This window comes from Macadamia integrifolia, chromosome 6 (assembly GCF_013358625.1).
Source record: "Macadamia integrifolia cultivar HAES 741 chromosome 6, SCU_Mint_v3, whole genome shotgun sequence".
NCBI classification, from domain to species: Eukaryota; Viridiplantae; Streptophyta; class Magnoliopsida; order Proteales; family Proteaceae; genus Macadamia; species Macadamia integrifolia.
The window spans coordinates 37113278-37132901 of NC_056562.1; the positions used below are offsets into that span (position 1 = coordinate 37113278).

The window sequence follows — 19624 nt, forward strand, 5'->3', positions numbered from 1 at the left end:
TAGGCGAACCAGAGAACATATCCAAGTGCTTCGATTGCCACTGCTACATAACCATGAGTAGAGCATATGAGGTCTAAGTTAAAAAACCTAAAAATAAACTTACAACACAAGAGAGTTGTAGGTTTTGGTTTTAAAAACCTAACATTACACCTCAATGAAAACATAATAGAGAGCCGAAGATAGAGAAAGCGAGAGAGAGAGAGAGAGAGAGAGGAAAGAGAAAGCGATAGATTATGGTTTTAAAAACCTAACCCTACAACTCCATGAAATCAAAATAAAGAGAGGTAGCAGAGAAAATGAGAAAAAGTGAGAGAGAGAGAGAGAGAGAGAGAGAGAGAGAGAGAGAGAGCTTACCAGTTGCCGGCGGTGGACTCTCGGTGAGAGGGTATCGAACAGAGAAAGCTTCATCAAAATATCACGGGTTTAAAGGCCTTCATATAACGTCTTTCCACTTTCCCTTTTTATATTAGGTGTTAAAATGGTTGCTCAAATATGAGTTTTAGTGTTGACATAAACTCAAATTTGAGAGACATCATTTGTAAAATGGTCATTCATGAGAAATAGGACTATCACTTATGCTTTATGATTCAAAAAAAGTAGGCTAGTGGATGAACCTGTAATGCAACGGTTAAGTTGTGCGAAGTAGGGTAGTTGTTTGAGGTTTTAAATGTAACCGCAAGCGTACGGATCAGTGTAGCTACGGGTCGAACTCAGGGAGAGCAGCCACTCTATTTTTTTTCTTTTAATAATGCGAAAGTGAATCTATTAATGGTTGTGATCTAATTCTAACTACCGTCCTAAACATATGTATATAAAATAACGTCCTAACCATTCGTCATCTAAGAATTTAAAGACGCAAGACACGCAATTAAAATTAAATAAATAAATAACTGAAAATAAACAACCCACACAATTAAAAAAAAAAAACAATAAAGAAAAAAAATATTGAAATAAAAATAAAGTAAAATAAATGGGATAAAGCTAGAGAGAGACTCACAAGTAGGTTTCTCTACTTAGCCCGAGAGATGTATCATAATATGAGCTTCCCTACTTGACCAGAGAGTCACTCTTACAAGGGTTACTCTACTTGGCTTTAGGAAAAAAGAGACAAAAATAAAAGCAATAAATTAATGGTTCTATGGCTAGGAGGGGCAAAGCCAACACATACACTAGCCATAAACCTTGGGGAAAATGGATAGCAATAATGTAACGACTGAAATAAAAATCCTAAATTAAGAAAGGGTAGTTAGAAAAGGGAATGAGAAGGGGGAGAGAAGATTACTAAATGAGTCTACTTACTTGAATCAATGCTTGAACTTGAAAGATTTAGTGATTTGAGATACTACTAGTACTAAAAACTAGATCTGGAATAAATCAAATATGTAATTTCTAGTATTAGAGAAAACAAATATTGAAAAAAAATATGCTCCACGGCTCGTGATCTTGTCACATAGATCTAAACCTATAACTATAACTTTAAAAATTACAACTCAATTGCATAAATCATAAACATAAAAGGCTGAATAAGAATAAAAGAGTGCTTGCATTAGTTGACATAAGAAACTATTACAAAAGTGATTAAAGCAAAAATAAAAAAGAACTAAAACTAAAGAGAGTGAGAGAGGGAGAGAGAATAAAACTATAAAATAAATTAAGGGGAATAATAATAAATAGGAGGGGGGAGGAAGGGGCTTTTATAGGGTTCTTGTCTTGCCTTCTTCCTTCTACAAGTATTTTTTAAGAAAAGAAATTAAATTAAATTAAATTAAATCTTAGTAAAAATCCTCATTCTCTGAGATATTGTGTGAAGAAAGAGAGAATCTGTTTCCAAAATTAACAAATTCTATTCATTACTTACAATATTAACCAATATCTTGCAATCTTGATTAAATTAGAAAGGAATCTCTGCATAGCATCTTCAAGATCTTGTGAGGTAGCAAGGTGAGAGAATAATCTTCAGGATTTTGTAGGAAAGAGGATGTGGTACCAATGAGTGGTCCTACCTTTGGACTGATTCTTGATTCACTTTAAGCACTTTCTCTTGCAGACTTAGAAACTGAAAAAAAAAAATAAAAAGAAAAAAAAAAGTAGTACTATCCAAAGTGGGGCAAAATGTACACTTATATCCCTAAGATTTCACACATTATTGTGCTCATCAGTAGTAGTGGGAGCATAAAAGTTGGCTCAGGTTCTCTCTATTTCCGTCCCTTTGTAGCTTTGTAGTGTTGTAATCCCCTCAATAGTGTCATACTTACTACCTCCCAAAAATAAAGATAATATGAAGAAAAACTAGAAAGGGATAGAGTGGATAAAAGACTATCCACTTGGAAGGCATCTCTCCTTTCTTATGCGGGTAGGAAATTTTTTATTCAATCAGTTATTTATTCAAACCCTTTGTACTGGATGTCTTATTTTGTTGTGCCTAAGAAAATTTGTCAAAAAATTGATTCTATATGTTTGAGTTTCTGGAATGGTTATAATGTATGTTCTCGAAAGACACATTTCATTTCTTGGAAGAGAATTTGCTCGCCGAAGACTGAGGGTGGTCTTGGCCTTTGCGATGCTTCTACTCGTAATAAGGCTCTTCTCTTTAAGTTGGGCTAGTGTTTGCTCACTGAAAATATTTCTCAGCTGCGATTTTACTGTTGACAAGTTGCGGTCTGTGGACTGCTGGAATGAAGAGGCTTTAAAGAATATTGTTGATTCTTCTATTAACTCATAAAATCTTAAAAATATCCCCAAACGCTGAGCTGATGTTTGGATATGTTCCAACTCTAAAAATGGTATTTTATCTACTAAAGGTGCTGCTCATTTCATTTCTAAAGCTCCCAACTCCCATATGGTGTGTCATTCTTTGAATTCTTCTTCTTCTTCTTTACCAACACGTTGGTGGAATTTCTTTGGAAATTATGTATAATCCTAAATTAAAAATTTTCTTTTGGCGGATAATACTCAATGGCATTCCAATTAGAGAGATCATTGGTAAGTGGTTGTGCAATGATACATCTTGTGCTTTTTGTGGACAGAAAATGAAATCTAGTATTTATCTGTTATTCCTTTGTGAGTTTTCATATAGAATTTGGGCGAGCGGCCCAATGGGGTTGCGTCCCAAGTTACTTCAAGTTTCATTTGTTCATGATCATATAATTTTTTTCTTTTCAAGTGCAGATTTAACTAAATCTAAAAAAAATCGAGTGTTTTCAGTTATGACAATAATTGTATACTTTTTATGGTGGCATAGAAATAGTGTTATTTATCAAAATTCCACTCCCCACCCAATGATAGTTTTAAATATTATATTACGTTGGATTATGGATTCAAAATTGTTTCCCGGTTCTATCACTTATAATGTGTTTTCATCCTTAACAGATGATCCGGGGACAGTTTAAACCAATTTTTGCCTCTCCCTTTTTTTGTCATATAATATATTAGTTTGTATTGGCATAGCTAATGTTTTGGACACATAGTATGGATTTGGTGGAGTTCTTCATCAAGGAATATTCAAGGCAATCAGGATGGGAACCAGTTCATTTAAATCAGTGGAGGAAATTGAAGCTATGGGAGTTCTGAAAGGACTAAAGCTTGCTGAAGCAAAGGGTTGGAATATTACTGAAGTCTGGGTTTCTGCAAATCACTTACTTCAACTTATTCCTAAGCTTTTGACAGACAATTGGCCTTTGTTTACTTTTGGAACCTTTTCTGGATCTGTCTACTAAGTCTGCTCATATTAAATTTTTGTACAGAGAGAGTTCTACCTCTAGTACTATGATGTACCTATGGACTCTGGGAACTTATATTAGGGCAGGTCATCTATGGACATCTTAGGTTAATGATGTGATTTCTGACTTTAGTATTATATAAATGTTCTTTTTTATTTCTTAAAAAAAAAATTAAAAAGGGGGGGGGGGGATGGATGGCCAACTTGTCACCTTCACCATTGCATCCATCCATTTCTTCTTGTAAACTTCCATGTAGATGGAAAAATGATTGAATTGACAGGGTAAGAAAAAAAGGAGTGAGTAGTTTTGTTTTTGGTTTTTTTTTTGTTTTTTTGTTTTTTTTTTGTAGGAGAGTCGTTTCCTTCACCTCTAATGAAAGAGGAATCTCCTCACCATGATTATTGATATTGTTGGGTAGATATAATCTAGGTTATCCGCCGACCATCTACTAATGGCCAATTCAAAATGATATATGCTTGTCACTTCAACCTTTCACCTATTGATGAAAGTTACGCTCTTGGAGCAAAGTGTAGTAGAGCACTTGTCTTGGGAAGTTTCAGTTTTAAACCTCGCATTCCTCATTCATTATCTTACAAACAAAGTTTCAAAAGAGTTATCATAGAGAGTGAGGATAATAGATGGGGGAGGGGATCCGTCCCGCTGACAAGAGAGTTGAAACTTAGCACCATGGATAACTAAAGCATCGGCGATTCCATTAGCTTCCTTAAGACAATGAGAAAACTCAATATAGCAAAAATTATAGCATAAAGACAAACAGTCTCCAATAATAGGCTTTTTGATCTTCCAAGGGACAATAGTGGAGCTTTTTTTAAGGATATTTACCACAAGCAAATTATCGTTCTATATCGTTAGATTTCGGATTCCATGTTGTGAGGCAATAAATAAGGTTGTTCTGATAGCAAGAGCTCCAGCAGCAAGGGCGAAGTTCCTCGTCTAGTATCCCTTTTCCCCTATCCCATGGTTCTTAGTATTGGTATAAAATTGACCGTATCATATCAATAAACCTGATCAATCCGAAATGATTTCCAATAGCTATTTAAAGATAAAATAATAAAAAAAAAATGTAATTTTCATGAAAAAGTAAATACAAAAATGACCGATCTGGATCATTATCGTATTAATATTATATAGACATCGATACCAATATGAATATCAATATTGATACCAATAACTAAATTCATACCTATCCCCTCCCCTCGTTTTTCCTTTGTAATAAAAAAGGAAAAAAAAAAATCTCTGGAAATAATGACACTTCTGAATTTTCAAGTTAGAAAGTCGAAGAGAGGGAGAAAACTCTAAAAGAACTTTCAATTAAACTTATGATATTTTTTTTTCTAATTTTGTCCGCTAACAGATGCATTTGAAGGATGGAGTTTCCATCATGCCATAGGTCATGCTTGCACAATATTTGTGATATTTTGAAGCTCACAACAAAAATCTCTTAGTCTTTTTTTTTTTTTTTTTTTAAATAAAAAAAATGATCATGACTCTTGAGTAATGAGATGATATCTTCGCAAAGAAAATTCTGACCATCCATTTATCCATTCTCATTTTGTTGCCATTTCAAAAAGACAAATGCCCATCAGTTCAACTCTCCTCCCTCTCTCTCTCTCTCTCTCTCTCTCTCTCTCTCTCTCTCTCTCTCTCTCTTCTCTCTCTCTGGTGTATTAAGAAAAAAAAAAAAATTCTATCACTTCCAAAATAAAAGATACAAAATCTATCTCTATCTCTCTTACTGGTGTATAAAAAAAATACTAATATTACCTCTGAAACAAAAGATAGAAAACGAAACATAAGAAAACCCATTAGATAGACCTTTAGGAGTTAAAGAATGTGGAACTATAATTTATTTTCATTAGATACATAAAAATAAATATTTAAAAAAAGCTGAACAAGAAAAATACAGTCCACCACTAAAAATAAATACGTCATCGTATTGAACAAGAGGTCTTCTTCAACAAGTTCACAACCATGAGATTGTCGCTCTCAACAAAGGTGTGTGAATGGAGATCTAGATCCAAAATGAGAGATTTTCTAAGAGTAAGAATTTGAGCACGGTACCCAAAAAAGTCCATCAATTCAACCTTCCATCTATGAAAATTAGTACACTTGAAATTTTCAAGTTATAAGGCTGGATATCACCAAAAAGATAAATGAAATATAGAGGTCAAAGAATTAAAAAAAAAAAAAAAAAAAAAGCTTCAAACTTATTAGTCGTTTCTAATGTTGTCCCTATATATTTATGCTCCAAGTGCATATGAAGGATAAAGTTCCCATTGTGACATAGGTCATGTTTGCATAATATATATGTTTTTTTCCATCACAACTTTATTTCGTTTTTCATTTTTTGCAAACACACACACACCCAAAAAAGAAAAAAAAAAAAAAAAATCTAAGATTGCTCATAAGTCCTACATACACATAATGGGATCCTACGCATTAGGACTTGACTCGACTTGGTGACTCGGACGACCTTTTTTCTTATTTTTTATTTTTAATATCTTCCTTCTTCTCATTCTCCGAGTTATAAGAAGTCGAGACCATGATTGCTTCATTGGTGATAAGAAAAAAGGGAGCTAATATCGAATACAAACTAACATTTTAGGGCTTCCAAACTATGCTTGGGAAACAAGGTTCCAACAAACATTGCTTCAAAGGGGCTGATGTGCATGCATATTTAACTCCGGCAACCTAACCCTTCCTTCTTTGTAAAGGATTAGTGGGATTTTTCTATCCCTTTTTTAAAATAGCATATAAATTTTAATTTTTTTGTTTTAGTTCGTTTGCCTCCCTTCCATTGCAAGTGTTTTTAGTCCAACATGAGTGAGAGGTGACGTCGAAGCAAGCAAGCCAAATTGGAGCTTAAGAAATCCCTAAAAATGGAGTTCCTAGTGAAGTCATTCGACAATCAACACCAACACCCGCTGTATATATCTCCCCGTCACTGTTTGTCATGCACGAGAACCATTTCCTCCATCTCTTCCAACAGGTCATCCTCAAAATTGAGAATGTCTATTAGGGCCTTGGGAAGGGGCGTTGGGATTTATGTTGGAGGGGGGTGTCGTGGGAGGAGATGGGACTAATTAGGGATTTTGAAGTATCATGGTATAAAGAAAGGTGAGGTACGGGTGTTAATGGGTTTGGTTTTGGTGTAGACAGTTTGATTCGGTTCGGTGCAATCATTTTTAGGTAAAACCAAAACCGAATCATTTAATCAACGGTTTCATATATTAAAATCGTTTAAAATCAAAATTGAAACATTTAGGGTCCGTTTGATAACGTTTCTGCCGTTTATGTGTCAAGAAAAGACAGAAACATAAATTTCAATTTTTAGGAACATAAACGGTTTTGTAGGTGTTTGGTAAACCTTGTTTCTGGAAATATTTTTTCAACATGCAAGTTAAGCTCCACCAGCGATATGGCATCGTTTGAGAGAGAGAGAGAGAGAGAGAGAGAGAGAGAGGCAGATTGGCCAACAATCCCCAATAATGCCAAACCCACCACCCCGACCACCATCTTCCACAACTTCATATCCCTCTTTTTGGGTAGAGCCTCCACCGATAGCTCCCACTAGAGAACGCAGTTCAACTGTGTAAGCGCACCCATCGATGCAAAGAACCCCATGTGAGAGTATATGTTCACAAAATCCTTGAGGTTTATCTTCTCACTGAGAATCGGGCTTCTAGGCTTTGGAAAACCTTTGTTGGCCATGTAAACCTCCATTAGTTTCGCCTTCCAATTGTATTGGACCCAAACAGAGTAGTACTTCGGATTTTTTGGTGCAATCTCGACCCCAAATTTGGAGAGCGACACCGTCTTGTTTGATTTGACGCTGTTGATGTTCAGACCTATGTGGTTGCCATCCAGGTCAAAGTCTTACTTCAAGGTATCAAGTTCAATGGCAACAATCTTGTTGGATGAGTTTCCATTGAGGGTCACATTCGTGAGCCCCAATCACTAGCCAAAGCTAGCCGACTGGATATTTAGATCTGCGTCGATAAGGAAAGCGAAGCCCTCGTCGACGGATTGGTTGGAAAGTGTGTAGATATTTATGAGGAAGGTAGAGTTGAAGGAGGCCACAATGTCCACAAGTATGTTTCCGGAAACGGCAAAACATGTTAAACTTGTTTCGTCAGAATCGGTTATTGAACCACAAATCAAAATAAATTTATATTTCTATTCCTAGAAATAGGAGAAACGAAATAGGTTTACCAAACGCTTTTGTTCTTGTTTCTCCGTTTCTTGAAACAAAAAACCACATAAACAGCTGAAACACACCGTTATCAAACAGACCCTTAATAAATAGTTTAATAGTTTCAATATAATAGTTTGATTTGATATATTCTTCAAGAAGAAGCTACCACTGCTAGACTAAGCTAGTTTTTGTACATGCGCTCTTTCTAATAATGAGGTATTGGGTTCAGAGTGACACATTCTCTCGAATCTAGCATTGTGTATTGGGTTGGGATCCTCTCCAACATCAACGACCCTTCAACGATCCATCCAAAGGCTGGAAAGGTTTGGACACACATCCCCAAGTATTGGTAGATGTTGAGATATGTGATCAAACCCCTGTAGTCTTTGGATGATCATTGGAGGGACATTGGAGAGAAACCTCATCCCTGTGTATTCCATGTGGACGATTTATTATCTGCACAACCATTGTGAAACGTATAGATTATTTTCTATACAACCGTAGTGGGAAACTCTCTCACAAGTTTTAAATCGGAGATTTTACCCAAAAAAAAAAAGTTTTAAATCGGAGATTTTGAATAATTATAGAGGAAGTGTACTTGAGAATCTGAGTAATTAGGACAAGCACAAAGGGATTCAAAGAAATTAAACTTTATTCGTCAGGTTTTCATATTTTAATGCCAAAGGACACCATCACACGTGAGAGTCAGAGAGATTGAAAAGCGAAAACGGGTGCATGGGCACTGCCACGTTGCCGTTCAGTTTTTGTGCCAGCACACAGTGGCCAGGCATTTCCCGCATTCCTCCACCTCCCCATCTCTCTCTCTCTCCGTATCTGTGGATCTCTCTCCCCTGTTGAGAGATACTACACAAAGGAGTGGAGTGACATTAGGAGCTCTCTTTTAGGGTTTCAGTTGTTTTGATTCCGTGTCGGAGAGCAGTATCTCTCTCCCTCTCTCACAATTCGGGTGAGACAATGGCGAATTCGAGCTGGATCTAGCATATCAAAAGTTCTTTTCGCATGCTCGAATCGCGAGATCTTCTATCTGAAATATTTATTCTTCAATTACTGTTATTTTTTTCTATCCAACAGAATTGAAGATTTCAAAGCGGGATCTGTTATTGTAAGGAGTTTTCTTTCTCGTTCTTGAAGCTATACGATCCGATTGCTGAATCACTAAAATGTTAAATTGGATTATTATAAAGTATTCAAGCAGATCTTCCTGAATTGTTCTGTTCAAGAAGCGAAAGAGTTTGAAAGGAGGATCCATCGGTTTTTTCACTTTAGGTTTGTTTTATCGTCTGTTGATTTTAATCCATTGACATTTTTGGAGTGAATTTAAGGTTTGTCCGACGACGCCGGTTTTCCATTCGATTAATTTTTGCTGTTTATGTGCAGTTTATTTGGTTAATCGTCACAAAATTCTGGCATTTAGGACAGGATTGTTTGTTTAAATGTTATGCAACGCTAGCTTAAGGAACACAGTCGTTCAAGCTGGGCATATCAGAGTTTTTTTCAAGGGAAGGGTGCAGTCGAGGGATCTTCGCTGGGGATTGGGTGCAGGACTTGGCGCAGAGTTTCCATTAAGTCACAAATTTAGGGCGAACAAAGCGATGATGGTTGACACTGGTGCAACTGCTGAACGGGGAACCATTGTTGACACCTTGCTGGTGAAAGAAAACATGGAAGATAATGGCTGTGCTAGCGGAGGATGGGGAAGGTACTGTTAAATTACCTGCATTACCATTCTCCCATATTTTCTATTCGTTATTAGGTAGATGATTTTGATGACTTACTTGATGTCTTGCCGTATCCGGTAGGAACTATGCATAAAGACTAAAATGTTTAAATTGAAAGGTCAATGTGTGTATATGGCAAGGAACATTAATGCGTAAACAGGTCAGTGTGTGTTGTAGCAAGAAACATCAGTATACAAATTCATTTAACAATTTCTATCCCCTAAATTCTCATATATCTTATTCTTAGCTATGCTTATGACTTTTCAACTTTAGTATGGTGCAATCTCTTGTCACTCTATGCATCTTATCAGTTATCAGTGAAGGAAAATATTGGATTTAGAAATCAATTTCTCAACTATTTAATGTGGATGTTGATTTTTTTGTCAGCAACGGAGAAGCTTTCAATTTGATTAACTAGATGACCTGCAGCTGAATTTACCACTGGTTTTTTTAGTGGAGTGGAACAATCATTGGCTAAATATCAATACAAAGTTACAAACAATTGGTCTTAATATCTAATAAGACTAAGAGTCTTAATGATTCCCGAGGATATGTAAAGGCTGTTCTGGGTGAATTCACGCTGTTTGTTGTGTCTTAAATTTTTGGTCTGTGACTCGGTTGAGCATGTTGTTAAGTGGCATGATCTTTGTTTGTAGATTTCATTTGTCTAGAGTCTCCCTTTGAAGCACTTTAAATGCCGAAGGTCAAGCAAGTGGCATTTTCATCTAGTTTACATGTTGCAATCATGTCAATGTAAACTTTTGAGAGGTTTTCATATGTTCCACACTCCCACAAAGGATCTGGATGAAATATTTTACCTGACAATATGTACTGGATTTGTGTGGATAATTGTGTAGGAAATCATCACAGAATAGATGGCATAGTTTTTAAGTTATAAAAGGTTGATATTGGACCTAGGGTATGGTACATTGGGCAAGTTCTTTTGCTGCAAGTAGGGGAAATATCTGTGCACATGGTAATATATTATCACCATGTGTAGAAGTTCAAATTACTGGTCTGGTTAAGCTTGGTTTGGTATAATGCAGAATACTGATTTATTACTTAAAGTTTGATAGCATCCTTGAATTTGTTTTAGGCCTTTTTTTTATTATTTTTTAATAAAATATTGTAAGGGTGGCCATGCTTTTCTTTTCAAGGTAGATATCAGGTAATTTATCGTGCTCTTCTGGTAGATGAGGGTGTACCTCTGTATCCATACCCATACCCATAGTAAATGAGCAAGGGATCATTATGCTGGTTCACCTTGGAGAATAGTGATCACTATTGTGAACTAATCAAAATAAACCCTAGCTAAACTATGAGATAGTGGTAAGAAAAGGGTCGAACCCACAGAGAATTAAAAGGCCAAATTTACAAAGATTGAGATGGATGTTGTTTTGAAAATCAAATTTGTAACATTCAAATTAAAACTAAGTAAGCTAATTAACAAAGATTTGAATTGATGAGAAGAATCTATCCTTAGGTTTTGAATCCGTTTTGGTATTATTACCTAATCTCTGGCTCATACTTTGGTTCACTGAAACTACAAGTTCCAATGCAACCACAAAAATATAATCTCAGGCTACCTTAAGTATAACCTATCCTATCAAGCACTATCATCTATCGCCTTCGCTTAGCACGCTTAGTTTGAATGGTTAAAAGCTATCGTTAGTGTTTTCCAAAAATCACATAAAATATTATTGTTTGAATAAAATAAGTTAATCACAGAGACATATTCTAAACTAATTTAACTATTAAAAATCATCCACAAGGGAAGGGTCTTTAATATCAAACAATCAAGTGTGGTTAACAACCATAAATCAAATAATAATAAATCAAAACTTCATCTAATCCTAAGGATAGAAAGGGGACTTAGCCACTCATGGTGCGAATGAACGAAGGGCAGCAACGATGGTGTTCTTCCATGGAGACATGAAGACAGGTGAAGGGGTTCAACGGCGATGCGGCACGATGAGATGGTGGTGATGGAACCTTGGTGCGATGGCAATGATCTCTGCGCAATGCTATGCAGGAGAATCTGCCCAAAAGAAGGTATGATCCAAGAAGAAGGGAGAACCGTGAAAGTGAAAAAGGAGAGAAAAAAACCAGTCCACAAACAATGGAGAAGCACTCCTTCAATAAGGAGTGTGTGAAAGGCCAAAAGAGAGATGGCGTGAGTGGGAGTTGTGGGAGGAGATGGAGTTGGTAGTGAGAGATCACAAACGTGGGTAGGGCGAGAGAAAATTGGGAGAGAGATGCGTGAGTAGAAGGGGAGATGGAATACGTGAGATGGGAGGAAAAGAAGGAGCATGAGTGAGAGAAGGGCGTATGAGATGGGTGAGATAAGAGAGAGAATCTAGGAGCTAGTAGGAATCTGTGAGAGAGGGAGATAGTGTAAGAGGGAGAGAGAGAGAGAGAGAGAGAGAGAGAGAGAGAGAGAGAGAGAGAGAGAGAGAGAGAGAGAGAGAGAGAGAGTTGGAAGGTGATATGGAGAGAAAAAAGGGATGTATTATAGGAAAAGAGATTTGGAAGGAGAAATTAGGGAGAGGGATTTTAGGACGGAGAGAAAAAGTAGAAGTGGAGTTGTGGTAGGAGGTGGAGTCGTGGGCTGAAGTTGTATTAGGGGAGAGATTTTAGGGAAAAGAGGGAAAACTATTCTAATTTGGACAAGGAGAGAGAAAAGGATGAGAAAAAGAGAGGGACGTGAGAGAGAGAGAGAGAGAGACCGTGATTCTCTTCTTTTTTTATTTTTTTTTATTCTCTTCTCTTGGAATTTCCAATTCCACCCTTGATCCCTTGCCCGTGCTTCTAGATTGAACCATCTCCATCCATTCAACATCACGTGCATATCTCTTGAAAGCCCTACAATCATTGAAATTCACAATATGTAGTCAATTTAATCATTAACATCTAATTAAAGTTAACAATTAAATAACAATTCATTAATAATTATGACCTGATCAAATAGCTTATTCTTAGGGGGCATGTGAGTTTCTGCTGAATGGATACTTTAGATTGCGATACTTTAGATTGCCTCTATTATTTGGTTTTGTCTAAAATGGCATCAGTTATAACTTGGTGGAGCCTTTGGAATTTCGCATCCAAAACCATGAAGTTCAGTCTACGGAACATAGATTTCATTCACAGCGTAACTTTCTCTATTCCCTTTAGGGGGAGGCAGCCGTGAGCTTAACCTTGAACCATCATTGCCTATTACTTTCCCATGAGTTCATATCACTTTCCAGTCCATAAAACCATATGTTGGAATGATTATTGGCGCCATGGATTGAATGGAACAACATTGTGAGACCCAAATATATTTACTTTCCAGATCATAAACAAAATATTAAGAGGGCACCATGGTTTTAGTTGAGTGATATTATCGTCATTTTGTTTGGGGAACAAAATAGCTTTCAATTTCTTTATCTGTAATGGTATACCTGGAGTGGTCGTTCGTGACATGTTTTGAATGGAATGACATTATGGTAAAGGGAAGAGCTGAGACTTTCCTTTTTGAACATGTTAAACAGGCTGGAAACTAAATGCTGAAATCTGTAGAAATAATATTCAGATATGCTGTCAGTATTGTTAATTTCATCTGCCCCTTCCAGACCCTATAGTAGCCTCATGCACTGGATTGCTCTTGCTCTCATCCATTCTGTTTTGGAAAAAAAAGCTGATGGGCTGTATTTATTCATATTTCTCAATTTCCATCATTCATATTTCCTTTCTTTGTTCATTTCTCTCATCCATTCTGTTTTGGGGGAAGAAAAAAACTGTGTATCATGATTGCAACAAGCTTTTGTGCATTAGTTCATGCAGTGAAACGTAAGCACTGCGAACATTCATTTTTTGTTCGAACATCTTGGCTGGATCATTGCCTGAAAAGAACCATGGGCCAGATGAACTATCAGTTCTACTTGTTGCCTGATTCTGGCTGGTCATAAAGGCATATGTAACTGTAACAGTGTAGAAAATTCACTACATTAAACACCCCCCCTAAAAAAAAAGTAATAGTTGTTGGATGCTGTGGATTTCTCTCCCTCTCATTCTTTCTTCCTTTGTTTCTATTTCTATTTTTTTAGTTGTTCAATATTGTTAGGTCCATTTGATTATACAATCTAGATTGACATAATTTCTGTCTTGGATGGCTAATGGAAGGCGGTACCATTGATGAATATCATGAGATGATTACTTGATTCAGCCGTAACATTGATGAATATCATGAGATGTTTACTTGATTCCTTTTCATGAATGAAAATGTTTCATGGTAAGACAACAAAAAGGTTGGCTCATGCTTTTGTTGGCTGGTTTTCAGTGAAGATGGAAGGCTGAGCTGTGGCTATTCAAGTTTCAGGGGAAAGAGGGCAAGCATGGAGGACTTCTATGATGTTAAAATGTCAAAGATTGATGATCAAACAGTCTGTCTGTTCGGAATATTTGATGGTTGGATGTTCTTTTCATTACCATTGAATTTTGGTTAGCTTGTAGTCTCAAGTATAATGTCCTAATTTGAGGGTTTCAGACGTTACCATGTTATGGGTCTCTCGTTGAAGCTTTAATAAATCAACTGTATCTAATGAAGTATTCATCTGATTTACCTCTTCAATTTTGATGTGAAAATAGTTCTTGTGAATGGCAATTTTATCCCTCACCCTTCCAGCTCTCACAAAGGAAAATGATGGGGTAAGGGTTGCTATTGGTGGGTCGTTGAATAAATTTTGATATGTGATCATCTGTCCTGATATTCTGGTTTTATGGCAAATTGGCAATTACCCTGAATTATTTTCAGACTTTAAATCAAGGGTTGAAGGGTCAGATTGTACTTGACCAATCTGGATTGGCTGATCTTAACTAAATTAACTTGGATCAACTGATTCTAGGTGAAGCTAAATCAGACTGGCTAAGGCCAATCCCAATTGGATCCAGACTATTCTTGAATCCTTCCTATAAATTAATGCTGTAATCTTTTACACTTGCAGAATGGATTTCAGATTTTTATGGTCATAATCTGTCATGACAGGTCATGGTGGTTCTCGTGCGGCTGAATATTTGAAGGAACACTTATTTGAGAATCTCTTGAAGCATCCAAAATTTATGACAGATACCAAATTGGCCATAAGTGCGTTCTAGATTTTCAATTCCATATGTGTTGCATTATCTCCTGCTTCTATATGTTTATGCATGTTCAGTTTATCCATTGCAGCCAGTGATCTGGTGCACGAAGCTGCACAATTGGAAATTAATAAAAGATGTAAATGTTGCCTTGGAACAAGTGTAACCTGATGGGAAAATAGTTTCTTATTTTGTCGTTTTCTCTCTTACACTTTCTGTTATGACAATTCACAAAGCGGAGGAAAAGAAAGAAGGAAAAAATTGCCATAGACTTCGGAATACAATGGATTATATATATATATATATATTAACAAAAAAAGTACTAGAACAACCCTGATGTGCCAATAAATTTGCTTACTTCTTGATTTCAAGTGTGTATGCATAAGAACTCATAATTTGGTTGGGTAGCTTTGTCAGTCTAAGCTCACTACCCATTCAAGAACTTGTGATAATCTTTTTTTCCTTAAAAGGGCTAAACAAGGACTACTGGAATATATTCAGATTCTTCAAGAGATTTCATATGATTATATGAACATGTGATATAAAACAAGGGAAAAGAACTACTGTCCCTCTTTTTTTTCATAAAGAGGCAACAAATCCAAATAACTGTTGTGGAAGTTAAGTTTTGTTCTATGTGGAGTTGTGGACTGAGTCTCTTCGAGTTTGGGAGGATACAACTTCTTTCCTTGTTCCACTGCCAAGGATGGGTGACCATCCACAATTGGTATTTGACATTTCAATCCCACTTCAATCTATAAATATGGTTGTCAATTTTACGATTTTATAGCTGGTTGATTAAATGAGTTAGGGTATTTTTTTCTCTGGTTGTGCATTGTGGGAGAATTTCCCTAACTTCTAATGAAGTCGTTGTTTTATTTCTTTGGTAATGTTGGGCAAGCTTGCAGGTGAAACATATCAAAAGACTGACATGGACTTCCTGGATGCCGAAAGCAATACTTACCGTGATGATGGTTCTACTGCTTCAACAGCAGTTTTGGTTGGAAACCATCTATATGTAGCAAATGTAGGAGATTCACGGGCAGTAGTATCAAAAGCAGGCAAAGGTATTCTTTACATTTTAGGTTACATTTCATTTGATGGCTGGTGATGGCTTAGTAAGGGATTTCCAGATATTGTTGTGGACAAATTTAATAAATGAGTAATGTCCATATTTTTTTCTGTACACTTTACTGGATAGGAATTCTAATGGTTTTGGAAGAACATGTCCAGATGACCTTGTTTTTAAATGTCATATGCTTCCCTTTTTCTTTTTCTTTTTTTTACCTTTCATTCATTTCCAGGATTGTTTTTGTGAATGGAAACAATGTCTGGGTAATAGTTATGGAATAGCTGGTGTTGATTGGAGGTCCAGGACTCCGGAAATGGTTATAAAAGTTTGAATTTGTTTAGGTAATCAGGTGGCTATTCCTGAGGTTATGTAAGTTTGAATTTGTTTAGGTATTCATGTGGCTATTCCTGGGAATGCTTGGGTACTGATATTCTGGGTGAACTTAGCACCGAGAACTGTTCTCTTGTGCTGTGCTCTGGCACTTGAGACATGGCCTAAACAATGTAGACACTTAGCTTTCTCTTTCTTTATCAGACACACATAAAACATTTTCTGTTTACCTATCACCTGCCCTTGCGGTTACCTATCTTTGTTGTTCTCTCTCTCATTGACGGTTTGAAAAATCATTGACTCCTAAATAAACGAAAGGTTTAAAATTTGAAAATGCTAATACTAGTTACAATTGAGTCTTTGTTTTTTATATGACAACACTTAATCTTTCTCTCCCCCCACCTCCAAAAAAAAAATAAAAAATTCCTTAGCTTTGATTTAGAATGTAACCACTAATAAATAACTACCATATTCGCATGAAACTGATGCATCCATATTGGTTTCAATAGCAATTCAATGATCCAGATACACTCCACAGTCCTTTTCAATGATCCAGATCTGCTCCACAGTCCTCCAATCTTCTTCTCCCCATCCATTTCCCAGGACAAGGAATGTGGATTCCTTTATTTGCATGCATTCGTAAAATTTTCTTACTTTCGAGTGTTAGGGGACTGTTTCTCACTTTAGGATATAACGATCATGTATTAGACTTATCCCCGAGTTGAGTAGGGTTGTACACCTAAGTGCTGCCCACTAGAGGATCATATACCTAAAATCTAAAGTCTGAGCATTAGGACTTGACTAAATCCTTCATAGGCTTCCTTATGGCCTCAGTTAAACTAATAATGGTTCGGGATTGAGATGTTCCTTAGATGTTCCTTAGGAGTTAGTGTGCACTACAAAGTATGGAAATGGCTTCTGTTTTCTCCTTTTACATTTTTGGACTTATTCAGGATGCTTTGGCATGTCTTAAGGGTTGTTTCATTTGATCATTCATTACTGACATTCAGTTGACAACTTAACTTTATTTTTTCAAACCTAAATAGAATTCCTGTTATTTAGACTATATTCTGCTGGTGAGGGGTTGCCTTTGAATATTTTGACTTTTTTTATTTTCATTTTTCATTTATGTTGTTTTAGGAGATATCTAAAGACGAAAGGTACTCTAGTTGCTCACGGTCTGCTTGTTTGGTTTCTTGGACCATTTACTTTTTATTTTGCTTGCAATACTCATCAATGTATTTTTTTTTTCCTGCCACATGGTGTTGTCTGCTAGAATCTAAAGTTGCCATTCTTTTTTGTCAAGCGTCCGATCTTTGTTTATTTTATTTAGTTGACATTGGCAGACTGGGTCAGAGGAAGCAAACAAGATCTTGCTTACTTACATTAGGGCATTGTGAAATTATTTTTAACATTGCCCTTATTGAAGATACATAACTTCAGGCAGATCATGGTGTTTTACAGTGTGCCATACTGTTCTAGTAATTTTCATTCGACTCATTCCACGTATTTCTTCTTTTTTATCTCCTGAAGTTTCCGTTAGCAAATCTGGATTATTTAGAAGAGTGTGGATTCTTTTGATTGCAATCACAACTAACAGAATTGTTAGTTTAGACTGAGTTCCCTGAAGATGGTTCTTGTTCTTTCTGCTGGACAGCAATACCTCTATCTGAAGATCATAAACCAAACAGAAGTGATGAGCGGAAGAGAATTGAAAGTGCTGGAGGGGTTGTTATGTGGGCAGGTAAAATTCCCACTGTTCTTGACCTACTAATTTTTCAGCCTTAAAAGGTTATGCTAGTTTTTTCACCCACGTATATCAAAGGATAGTTGTGTTTTGATCCTGTGGCTAGACTACATGTCTAGAGATGTTCGTTTCTTGGCGACCTTTAATTCCAGGATATCTTTGAGACCTCGGCAACTATTTCCACCGTGGTTGCTGTGCTCCTCAGGTTGAAGATACTTCAGTTACGACAGCTGTGCCTCACATAGATGTGCAACAGAAGATGCATTTTTTATATAGGCGTGGCAGTTCAGAGGTTCCTTCTTTTCACAGGGATTCTTGTGCTAAAGATTGGACAATGTAAATATTGCTAACCGCCTATATCTGTTCTTTCTCTATTTTTTCAAAATACAATGTTTTCGATGGAGACCAAATTAGTTGGCACAGCTTGCTCCCCATCCCCCAAAAAAGTACGGAAAAAATCATGCGAATTTGTTGACCTTGTGACGGAGTCAGGTTTGCATTTCATCTGCAAATTTAGCCGCTGGTTAAGCTAATGTTAACAAAGACAAGGCAACCATTTTCTCTTCCCCCCCCCCCCCCCCCCGATTCAATCTAGGAAGAAGCATCTTGCATTTATGCCTTTCGCTGATATAGTTGTCACAGGTATGTTCCGTGACTTGTTGCTTTTTGACCTTTCTCTCGACACGCATGCTACTCAGCACCTAAAAGAATGAAGTAGATCACATGTAGGATATAAAGATCTTTTGTTTTTTAATTTAGACCTCCTGGCATGGTAGCCTTAAGCCTTCGTTTGGTAATGATAATTAATTATCGGGGGAGGGATCTACATGCCGCCTGCACGTATGGGAATCTCAAGCCAATGTGGGAGCACAGGAGGGAGTGCCTCATAATTTATATACAGTGGGGCTCACATGGTCAGGGAGGAACGAGAGTGTTAGGGAGGAGAGAGTGTGAGGGTGTTTACTACTGGCAGTGTGGACTGTTGTGTACATCATTTTCCCTGAACTATAAGTGAACAGTTAAGTTCTTTGATTCCCTTTAGTCAACAATTAATGTTTATTCTTTTGCTCTCGTTGTGGTCTTTCAGGTACTTGGAGGGTCGGGGGGGTGTTGGCAATGTCCCGTGCTTTTGGAAACCGCTTACTGAAGCAGTTTGTTGTAGCAGAACCTGAGATTCAGGTATCTAAAAGCCTTCTTTGTGTTAAATTTTATAATTTTAATTAATTTAGGATTGCCATCATTTTAACAAATCCTTTTTTCACCCTGATTTGAGATCATTGTTGTAAGTCATATCAACATTGGCCTAGTTGACTGACTTGACCTAGCTGACTCTGCAGCTTCAAGAACCTGGTGCTTATAGATCTTGATCAGGTTTAAGGATGGCTGAAGTTCTAAAAAAATTTAGAGCTCATGCTTATCGATGCGTTGGGAATTCTATCCAAATATAAATTCCATACTGTTAATGAGTTTCTTGGTTTTGGAGGTAGTCCCTAATGTCTATTATCATTCTTGAGATGCATGTCTATTGCCAGCAAACCTGAACTCTGTTGCTACATTATCCAGAGTTGGCACCTTCTCTGCCAATCACATGCACTGGACACATATTCGGCAAGGGGGATTACACCGATTCAGGAGAATTTTCCTTCTCCCAAGTCTTGTCCAAAATCCTTTCCTCCCCCCCCCCCCCCC

The 19624-nt window shown here is 36.8% G+C and overlaps 1 protein-coding gene across 1 annotated transcript in view; it reads left to right on the plus strand.

The window, feature by feature from the left end:
* The first annotated feature begins 8706 nt into the window (after window positions 1–8706).
* LOC122081926 (probable protein phosphatase 2C 76) overlaps window positions 8707–19624 on the plus strand; it is a 12622-nt gene continuing 1704 nt past the window's right edge. Inside the window, exons 1-7 of the mRNA XM_042649345.1 lie at window positions 8707–9222; window positions 9334–9655; window positions 13993–14120; window positions 14698–14796; window positions 15695–15853; window positions 17846–17932; window positions 19023–19114. Of these exons, the coding sequence (XP_042505279.1) occupies window positions 9390–9655; window positions 13993–14120; window positions 14698–14796; window positions 15695–15853; window positions 17846–17932; window positions 19023–19114 (831 nt within the window). The 5' untranslated portion in view covers window positions 8707–9222; window positions 9334–9389. The remainder of the gene's footprint in view (window positions 9223–9333; window positions 9656–13992; window positions 14121–14697; window positions 14797–15694; window positions 15854–17845; window positions 17933–19022; window positions 19115–19624) is intronic.